This window comes from Dasypus novemcinctus, unplaced genomic scaffold (assembly GCF_030445035.2).
Source record: "Dasypus novemcinctus isolate mDasNov1 unplaced genomic scaffold, mDasNov1.1.hap2 scaffold_285, whole genome shotgun sequence".
NCBI classification, from domain to species: domain Eukaryota; kingdom Metazoa; phylum Chordata; class Mammalia; order Cingulata; family Dasypodidae; genus Dasypus; species Dasypus novemcinctus.
Window position 1 is genome coordinate 68,282 of NW_026688250.1, and position 10,480 is coordinate 78,761.

The 10,480-nt window shown below is 57.7% G+C and overlaps 1 protein-coding gene across 1 annotated transcript; it reads right to left on the bottom strand.

The window, feature by feature from the left end:
• Window positions 1-265: 265 nt before the first annotated feature.
• Window positions 266-10,339, bottom strand: LOC101428558 (uncharacterized). The gene is made up of 3 exons (XM_058292770.2): window positions 9,251-10,339; window positions 9,054-9,172; window positions 266-7,477 (listed from the first exon to the last, which is right to left on the bottom strand). The coding sequence occupies exon 3, from the start codon at window positions 3,259-3,261 to the stop codon at window positions 2,110-2,112; it is 1,152 nt and encodes a 383-aa protein (XP_058148753.1). The 5' UTR covers window positions 3,262-7,477; window positions 9,054-9,172; window positions 9,251-10,339; the 3' UTR covers window positions 266-2,109.
• Window positions 10,340-10,480: the final 141 nt, after the last annotated feature.

A 10,480-nucleotide genomic window follows, 5' to 3' on the forward strand; every position in this document is an offset into this window, starting at 1 on the left:
TGCTGCTGCGGAGGATGGAGGGGAAATGAGGAGAGCGTGAGAGAGCGGACGCACGAGGGGTGCTCTCTGTCCTGATGTGCCCCGTTCTCCCCATGTGTCATTCATAGCCCACCTCAGTTTACCTGGAGGAGATACAGGTGTGTGTGTTTAAAGTGGAACACCCCCGATGTTACTGAGTCACTGAAAACATTAAAAAAATATATATAGTATCCTCCAAGAAAATTTTCTATTCAGTGAATGAGACACTATTCATAAACAGAACGCATATTTTAAAGATTTTTATTTACTGATTTCTCCCCCTCCCTATGTTGTCTGCTCTGTGTCCATTCACTGTGTGTTCTTCTGTGTCTGCTTGTGTTCTTGATAGACGGCTCTGGGAACTGATCCTGGGATCTTCTGGAGTGGGAGAGAGGCGATCATTCTCTTGCGCCACCTCAGCCCCTGGTCTGCTGCGTCTCTTGTTGTCTCTCCTCTGTGTGTCTTTGGGCTGTGTCATCTTGCTGTGCCAGCTCTCTGTGGGTGAGCACTCCTGCACGGGGCAGCACTCTGCATGGGCCAGCTCGCCACACGGGCCAGCTCGCCTTCACCAGGAGGCCCTGGGTATCAAACCCTGGACCTCCCATATGGTAGACGGGAGCCCAATTGCTTGAGCCACATCTGCTTCCCCAGAATGCTTTTGAAATAAACAAAACGGTAAAACAGAAGCATTTGAGTTTTTTACTTTAAAGCAATTTGCATAATAAATGTTTAAAAATTAGCAGTGACACATATTTTACTGAAATCTCCTTTTTAAAATTCTCCAAGAACTGAATAATACATCTGCTTTCAAAAACAGTAACACTTAAACACATTTTCAAGAAGGATAAAAGCCTCTCCTCTTTGAATGAAAAATGCCATTATTGGCAGCACTGATTTCTGGCTTTCAAAGGACGTGGATGAAGTCATCTGAGGTGGAGGCAGGGACAGGTGAGACGCTGGTCTGAGGCTGGAGATCACCTGCCCTTCCACTGGGACGGGCCCCACCGCTGATGTCACAGGAACCACCCGCGTTCTCCCCAGCTCTGCTTTGGGTGAGCACTCAGCCTCGGTGCACAGAGACACTTCCGTTCCGACTCGGGAAGCAATAGCAAAGGAAGGCATTTTAGGACACCCTCCTTCCATGGGCTTGCTCCAAAGTGTCTGAAAGGCAAGGCCTGGCCACGTGGTTTCCAGGAACGCTCCCTCACTAAGGCCCCTCCCGACCCCATTTCAGTGTGGCCCCCCAGGCGGTGACACCAAACAAGCCCATCTAAACCTGGCAGCAGCTACGACACCCAGCGACCCAACCAGAGCCAGGAGAAGGCCCTGCTGCGGAGCCTGTGTTCCAGAGAGCAGTTGAGGTCATCAGGCTTTCTGCTCCCCGCAGTTGGCTAATTGGCACTAGTCATACACAGCACGAAAGGAATTCTAGCCCAAGCACAGGAAGCACTGAGGGTCCTTGGGTATTTACTATGAGGCAAGGGAGGCCCTGACAATCTCGGGTACTTTTCTCTCATTAAAAGGCACCTGGTCCTGGAACCAGGGAAGCTCCTCAGGTAAGTTCATTCCCAAAATAAATGCAAAACACTGTGTGTGCAGCCACGACAGCCTGAGCTCAGCAGTGGGAGGCGCAGGATGGTTGGGGCCCCTCAGCGCTGGAGGCCGGAGCTGAGCAGAAAGCGCTGGTAGCGGCCACGCTGGGCCCAGCCCCACGAGAGCACAGCAGCCACGGAGCCAAGAGGGAGGAGCAGCAGCCAGGGAGGAGCCCCAGCCAGGGAGGAGCAGCAGCCGGGAGGAGCCCCAGCCCAGCCAGGAGGAGCCCCAGCCAGGAGGAGCCCCAGCCAGGAGGAGCAGCAGCCGGGAGGAGCCCCAGCCCAGCCAGGAGGAGCCCCAGCCAGGAGGAGCCCCAGCCAGGAGGAGCTCCAGCCGGGAGGAGCTCCAGCCCAGCCAGGAGGAGCCCCTGCCAGGAGGAGCACTAGCCCAGCCAGGAGGAGCTCCAGCCAGGAGGAGCACTAGCCCAGCCAGGAGGAGCACTAGCCCAGCCAGGAGGAGCTCCAGCCCAGCCAGGAGGAGCCCCAGCCAGGAGGAGCACTAGCCCAGCCAGGAGGAGCTCCAGCCAGGAGGAGCACTAGCCCAGCCAGGAGGAGCATCAGCCCAGCCAGGAGGAGCACTAGCCCAGCCAGGAGGAGCATCAGCCCAGCCAGGAGGAGCACTAGCCCAGCCAGGAGGAGCATCAGCCCAGCCAGGAGGAGCACTAGCCCAGCCAGGAGGAGCATCAGCCCAGCCAGGAGGAGCACTAGCCAGGAGGGGCACTAGCCAGGAGGAGCCCCAGCCAGGAGGAGCCCCAGCCAGGAGAAGCCCCAGCCAGGAGGAGCCCCAGCCAGGAGGAGCCCCAGCCAGGGAGGAGCACCAGCCGGGAGGAGCCCCAGCCCAGCCGGGAGGAGCCCCAGTCAGGAGGAGCACTAGCCCAGCCAGGAGGAGCTCCAGCCGGGAGGAGCTCCAGCCCAGCCAGGAGGAGCTCCAGCCAGGAGGAGCACTAGCCCAGCCAGGAGGAGCTCCAGCCCAGCCAGGAGGAGCACTAGCCCAGCCAGGAGGAGCACTAGCCCAGCCAGGAGGAGCATCAGCCCAGCCAGGAGGAGCCCCAGCCAGGAGGGGCACTAGCCAGGAGGAGCCCCAGCCAGGAGGAGCCCCAGCCAGGAGGAGCCCCAGCCAGGGAGGAGCACCAGCCCAGCCAGGAGGAGCTCCAGCCAGGAGGAGCTCCAGCCCAGCCAGGAGGAGCACTAGCCCAGCCAGGAGGAGCAGCAGTCGGGGAGGAGCACTAGCCCAGCCAGGAGGAGCTCCAGCCCAGCCAGGAGGAGCACTAGCCCAGCCAGGAGGAGCATCAGCCCAGCCAGGAGGAGCCCCAGCCAGGAGGGGCACTAGCCAGGAGGAGCCCCAGCCAGGAGGAGCCCCAGCCAGGAGAAGCCCCAGCCAGGAGGAGCCCCAGCCAGGGAGGAGCCCCAGCCAGGGAGGAGCACCAGCCCAGCCAGGAGGAGCTCCAGCCAGGAGGAGCACTAGCCCAGCCAGGAGGAGCCCCAGCCCAGCCAGGAGGAGCTCCAGCCCAGCCAGGAGGAGCCCCAGCCCAGCCAGGAGGAGCACTAGCCCAGCCAGGAGGAGCCCCAGCCCAGCCAGGAGGAGCCCCAGCCCAGCCAGGAGGAGCACCAGCCCAGCCAGGAGGGGCACTAGCCCAGCCAGGAGGAGCATTAGCCCAGCCAGGAGGAGCACTAACCAGGAGGAGCACTAGCCAGGAGGAGCCCCAGCCCAGCCAGGAGGGGCACTAGCCCAGCCAGGAGGAGCATCAGCCCAGCCAGGAGGAGCACTAGCCCAGCCAGGAGGCGCATCAGCCCAGCCAGGAGGAGCCCCAGCCAGGAGGGGCACTAGCCAGGAGGAGCCCCAGCCGGGAGGAGCACCAGCCGGGAGAAGCCCCAGCCAGGAGGAGCCCCAGCCAGGAGGAGCACTAGCCAGGAGGAGCACTAGCCAGGAGGAGCCCCAGCCAAGAGGAGCCCCAGCCCAGCCAGGAGGAGCCCCAGCCAGGAGGAGCCCCAGACAGGAGGAGCACTAGCCAGGAGCCCCAGCCAGGAGGAGCAGCAGTCGGGGAGGAGCACCAGTCGGGGGAAGCACCAGTCAGGAGGAGCACCAGCCCAGGAGAAGGAGCACAAGCCATGGAGGAGCACCAGCCGGGAGGAGGAGTGCTCACTGCTGCAGTGGCGCAGGCACCGTGGGCCTTGCTGTACAGCACGGGGACCTCCTCCCCGACCACTGCACTCAGCATCCCCCTCACATAGTTTTCTCTTTAAAGATTTATTTTATTCCCCCCTCCTCCCCCTGTCCCTTCACAGTTTTGATGTCAGGTAAGACCAATCTTATCGAATGGGTTGGGATGTGTTCGCTTCTCTTCTGTCTTAAGGGAGAGTTTGCGAACGACTCATTTTTCTTTTTACGTTTGGTGGAATTTGCCCGGAAAAAGCACCTTGCTTGACGGTCTACCCTGATTTCTGTTTCACTGGGGTTGGATGTGCAGTGTGTGTCTTTCTAAGAACGCGCTCAGTTCCCCTGAGCTAGCTAATGTGTTGTCGTTCAGTTACCCGTATTGTTCGATATGCTCCTTTTATTTCTGTAAGGTTGGCAGTACTGCTCCGATTTCAAGTCTCACTCTAGTAATTTGAGCCTGATCTCTTTGTTAGCGTAGCTAAGGTTTATGCATTTGTTTTCTCTTTTGTAAAAATTGACTTAGGTTTCATTCATTTTCTGTAGTGTTTATTCTTTTCCATTAACTTCTCCTGAAGGGGGCCCCATCACAGACTATAAGGGAATGGGGTGAAAGATGTCATTTATAGTCACCCACATATCAAGTTAACCCAGGTGCCAGCAATGTAGCAGATAAAGCTCCAGGCTGACCCCGGCTCCAGGAACCCACCTCTGTCCTCACTTTCCACCCTCCATGCATCCCGCAGCACCTGGACCTCTTCCCACACCAGGGATTCCACGCTCAGGAGCCTTGGTGGAGGCAGAGCCACCGCCCGCCATGAAGAGGGGAGCTCACCCCCTGAACACTTCAGCTGGACACGGAGGAGCCTGTAGGGAAGCACCTGTGGAGCACACCTGCGGGCAGGGAAGCGCCTGTGGAGCCCAGTTGTGGGCAGGGAAGCACCTGTGGAGCTCACCTGTGGACAGGGAAGTGTCTGTGGAGCTCACCTGTGGGCAGGGAAGTGCCTGTGGAGCCCAGCCTGGGCAGGGAAGCACCTGTGGAGCTCACCTGTGGGCAGGGAAGTGTCTGTGGAGCTCACCTGTGGGCAGGGTAGCACCTGTGGAGCTCACCTGTGGGCAGGGAAGCGCCTGTGGAGCCCAGCCCTGGGCAGGGAAGCACCTGTGGAGCTCACCTGTGGGCAGGGAAGTGTCTGTGGAGCTCACCTGTGGGCAGGGAAGTACCTGTGGAGCTCACCTGTGGGCAGGCACACAGAGGCTGCTGTCCTGTGGGAAGCACCTGTGGAGCTACCTGTGGACAGGGAAGTGTCTGTGGAGCCCATCCCTGGGCAGGGAAGTGTCTGTGGAGCCCATCCCTGGGCAGGGAAGCAACTGTGGAGCTCACCTGTGGGCAGGGAAGTACCTGTGGAGCTCACCTGTGGGCAGGCACACAGAGGCTGCTGTCCTGTAGGGAAGCACCTGTGGAGCTCACCTGTGGGCAGGGAAGTGTCTGTGGAGCTCACCTGTGAGTATGGAGAAAGCACCTTCTTGGGTGGCTTACCTCACTGCTCTATTTCAAATTGTAATCCACTACCCACATGCTCCTGCACCCCTTTTCCCCAGACTATTTAGCCTCATATATGACATAGGCTATTGGTTGTACATTGTTTTTCCCTCGTCTCCCCCAGAGCTTGTGTCCACCGCTGCATACCTCTTGTGCAGGAGCAAGGCCCTGCCCCAGGGCAGACCCTCAGAAAGTATTTATGGGGTGACAGCTGAGGTCTGGAAGAAACCTGGATCTTTGACATTTCATGGCAAAACTGGATAACTACATCTGTTGGTCGCCAGAGTTGGAAGGAACTTTAGGAAAAGAATATAATCAAACTGCCTCATTTCACAAATACATACTGCCGGACAATAACTCAGATTCTCTGACATCCAGGACCTGTCTTTTCTATTCTTTTTGCCGCTTATTATTTTCCCCAAAATATTATGATTACCTACACTCTATGAACATATCCTAATAACCAATTTTCAAGGTTCTTCCACATATATTACCTCATTTGACAATTTCAACTATGTGCGGTAGAAAAACCAGGATTATTTCTTTTGTTCAGAATCTGCCATTTTTAAAAAGAATTATTTCTCCCTACCCCCTCGTTTGCATTTGCTGTGTCTGTTGTGTGCTGGTCTTCTTTTTAGGCGGCACTGGGAACAGAACCTGGAACCCCCCATGTGGGAGGGAGGGGTCTACTTGCTTGTGCCACCTCTGCTCTCTGCTTTGTTGTGCCTCTTATTATGTTTTCCTTCTTGTCTCTCCTGTTGCGTCATCTTGTTTGAGTCAGCTCGCCGCGCCTGCCCGATGTATCAGCTGCTGTCTGGCTCATCTTTTTTAGGAGGGACTGGGAATCGAACCCAGCAGCTCCCATGTGGTAGGTGGGAGCTCAATCACTCGAGCCACATCTGCTTCCCAACCTAAGTCATTTTCAAATTCCTTCTGAATTCAGATGTACAGTCTCTCAGTCTTTCCGGCTAACCACGATAGTGATTGGTACCAGTTCTGAAAAGTGCTAAACATGTAAGAATGGGGGAATTACTCAATCTTGATTTCTGTGGCTATTAGAAGGCTTCGTTTTCCTGATTTGATTAGAATGACCTCAGTTTCTTCCCTCTCCTTTCATGTTTTTTGTTTGTTTTTTTGGTACCAGGGCCAGGGATTGAAACTGGGACCTCGTGTGCGGGAAGCCGGTGCTCAAGCACTGAGCCGCACCCGCTCCCTCATGTTTTCTAGTCCTGAAAAGGCCCTGCTTCTGCATCACTAAACTGTTTAGAGAAACCAGAGAAAGCTGGATCCTAGGGTCTTGGTTTCTTTTCGTCTTGGGCACAAGAAATCTGCTTTTGCGTGTGTTGACAACTGCCAAGGCACAGTGAGTAAACGTGAAAAGGATGGAGCTCTGGGGGAGCGCAGGGTCGGCTCTTCAGATCTCGAGGAACGTGTCCTGACGGTCAAGTCCAGGTGACCTGCGCTGCAGGCTCGTCCAGCTGCCTCTCAGCGAAAGCAGTGATTCCCACGGTCTCGCGGAGAGGGAGGAGTCGCTTCATGACTGAGCCAAGGACTCACAACGCGAAGTTCCACCACTGCTGCCCCCCGTGGACACTCAGCCACGGCCGTGCCCACAACAGACTGGGCCGAGAGCCAGACGCAGCGCAGGAAGCCGACGTACTCAGCCAGCGGAAGTGGGACGCAGGAGGAAGACGCGAGCCACAGCGCGAGGGGCCTCGAGGCGGGGGGGCACTTCCAGGCAAGGTGCTTGCTGGCTCTGCGGTCACGCAGGTGAGCCTGTCCCAGAAGTAAGCCAGCAGAGGCCACCTGGAGACAGTCACCTGCTGGCTCCATGGTCACGCAGGTGAGCCTGTCCCAGAAGTAAGCCAGCAGAGGCCACTTGCAGATGCTCAGTCATGTGCAGTGTTTACTTTCCACACAAGGGAGTCCGGGGCAGGCCAAGTCAAGGCGCAGTAGTTTTGTGTCAGTGGCCCTGTGTCCATGCCATCGTAGCCTCTCCCCGTGTGTCCCAGGGGACACTAACGAGTGGGGACGCGCACTGCGGCTTGTCCTCCGAATGCTCTGTGGGAGCCAGAAGCCACGTAAGCCCACTCTCCCTGAGACTGCTGCGCTGTGGAACCTCCACACCAGCGGTGCGGCAACGCTCCATGGGAGGCGGTGAGCGAGCAGCTGCTGCGGGACAGAGCAGCACTGGTCAGGCCCCGCCAGAATCCTAAATCCTTATTTTATTTTTTAAAAGATTTATGTTATTATTCTCCCCCCCCTTCTGTGTCTATTTGCTGCGTCTTCTTCTTTGTCTGTTTGTTGTTGTCAGTGGTACAGGAATCTGTGTTTCTTTTTGTTGCGTCATCTTGCTGTGTCAACTCTCCGCGTGTGTGGTGCCATTCCTGGGTGGCACCATTCCTCGGCAGCCTGCACTTCCTTTTGTGCTGGGCAGCTCTCCTTACGGGGTGCACTCCTTGCACATGGGGCTCCCTCTACACGGGGACACCCCTGCGTGGCAGGGCACTCCTTGCACGCCTCAGCACTGTGCATGGGCCAGCTCCACACGGGTCAAGGAGGCCCAGGGTTTGAACCACGGACCTCCCGTGTGGTAGATGCACGCCCTATCCACTGGGCCAAGTCCGATTCCCCCCTAAATCCTTGTTTTAAGCCATGTTACGAGTCATTTTTATGCAATAGACAACTGCATCAAGGGATTTAAAAGATAAAGGGAAGAGGGAAGCTTCCTTCTGGCTCAACTGGTGGAGCGTCCGCCTACCATACGGAGGATGCAGAGTTTAGACCCCCAGGGCCTCCTGATCCGTGTGGTGAGCTGGTCCACGCGCAGTGCTGCCGCGCACGAGTGCCGTGTCCCGCAGGGATGTCCACCGCGTAGGGGAGCCCCACGTGCAAGGAGTGTACCCCTCAAGGAAAGCCACCCTGCACGAAAAAAGAGCAGTCCGCCCAGGAGTGGCAGTGCACACACGGAGAGCTGACACAGCAAGGTGATGCAACAACAAAAAGTGACAGTTTCCTACTCCCGCATGACAAGAATGCAAGTGGACACACAGAACAGACAATGGGGGAGAAGGGGAGAGAAATAAATAAAATAAACCTTTAAAAAGAGAGAGAAAGGAAGAGAGAAAACTGCATTCTGGAATGGCGAATTCTGTTGGTACACCTGTTGGGGAAAACTGACCAGCAGCCAGCTAGCAAAGAGGTCAGTCTGAGACTTCTATCCCTGGGTAGGCTTTCTAGGGATTTCACAGAAAACAACTTTCCTTGTTTATGGATTCTCCAGGAAACCCTGAGTTTGCCTGTGATGCACACTTGTGTACCATCTGCCAGTGCCCTTTCTCTGACTTGGTCACTTCAGGTTTGCACCATTTCCCTCAGAATGTTTTGGAGAAACGCTGAGGCTGGCCTGGAGGAGCAGAGACCCATCTTCACAGCCCCTCCTTTAAAATCAGCAGCTCTCTGTGGGGTGCAGCCAGGGGTCAGGGCGACCCACATGAACGCCCCAAGAGACTCAGAACCTTGCAGACAATTCTGGACCCTGCGTTCCAAATGGGACAGTGGACCCTGAGTCCTGGAGACCGGGGCTGCGTGGAGGGGCCAGTGGGCTACAGAAAGCAGGATGTCACTGCCTGGTGGGAGGACAGGGATCAAGTCAAGGGAGAGAAATAGGGACGGAAACAGGAACGGGAGCCCCAGGCCCCCAGCCCCACAGAAGGCATCACACAAAGCGAGCCGGGTCCAGCTTCACTTGGTGGAAGACGGGCCGTCACTGCTGGCTGGGACTCCGAGGCGGGGCTTCCTGCTCCTCAGGACGGGGGTCTCGACTGGGGGGCGCCGCGGGCGGCGGGGGCTGAGGGGCTGCAGGGCCTGAGGAGCAGAGCAGCCGTCAGAAGCCCACGCAGCCGCGGCCCCGGCAGCTCCCGCCCTGCGCCCGCGGCCTCTCACCCGCCTGGCCGCCCAGCTGGGCCTCAGGCCGGTCTCCCCACAGGAGGTGCCCGGGGTCGTTGAGGAAGCGCTGGCTGCGCCCGCATGTCAGGCAGGTCTGCACCGTCCAGCGCTGGCCTCTGCGGCCTGGGGAGGAGGGGAGAGAGCGCCAGGTGAGCAGAGGAGGGCCCTGCACCCAGGCCTGCCCCACTGTTTCAGTGAGGAACCCTGCCCCTCCCCCAACTCATTATTCCTTAGGAGCTGGGCCCGAGATTGACCCCGACTCCTATGTGGGAAGCCGTGCTCAACCAGGGAGCCTTACAGGCTACCCGACCTAGTTTTCCCATTTGTTTTGCTTTTTTTTTTTTTGCCTCAAATGTGTTTTTTTTTTTCAGTTGTCTTTTCCAAAAACGACACAGAGATCACACAAAATTGTGTTTTGTTTTTTTCAGGAGGCACTGGAACTGAACCAGAATCTCCTGTGTGGGAGGTGGGTGCTCAACCGCTTGAGCCACCTCTGCTCCTCTCCCCACTTTTAAATGAAAATTTGATGGTGTTAGGCCTCTGCATAATCCCATCAGATCTTTGCCCCCTTTATTTTAAAGCCCAGACTCCTTAACAGATGCAGCCTCAGCTTCCTCTCCCCTCACGCCTGCCCCAGCCCCTGAGGGCCTGTTTCTGGCCCAGGGGCCCTCACACAGGCCTAGACTCTCCCCGCTCCCTTTGGCCTCCGGCCTCAGCGGCACCAGCACTGCTGGGAAACCCAGCCCTGGGCCTTTCTGCGCTGCTGCCGCTGGCCTGTCTCGTCAACGGTTAAACTCAGGGAGAAGGGCGGCAGCTCAGCGCTCGGCTGCTCTAAACACTTAGGAGCGGCTGAACAACGAGCGGCCGACAGCGCCAGACACACGGGGCGGCCTCTCGGGGCCCCTCGCTCCCTCCTCTCCAGGCAGGAACGAAGCCAAGGGCAGACGCGGCTTGCCCGAGAGGGGCGACCCTGAGGAGGGGGGCCCTGACCAGAGGGGGACCCTGACCAGAGCGGCGACCCTGAGCAGAGGGGGACCCTGACCAGAGGGGGACCCTGAGCAGAGGGGGACGCTGACCAGAGGGGGACCCTGAGAAGAGGGGGGATCCTGACCAGAGGGCGACCCTGAGCAGAGGGGGACGCTGACCAGAGGGGGACCCTGACCAGAGGGGGACCCTGAGAAGAGGGGGACGCTGACCAGAGGGGGACCCTGAGCAGAGGGGGACGCT

What these genes read in the sequence shown, in the direction of transcription:
- LOC101428558 (XM_058292770.2), bottom strand. Translation starts at nt 3,261, where the DNA reads ATGCTCCTCCTGGCTGGGCTAGTGCCCCTCCTGGCTGGGCTGGTGCTC.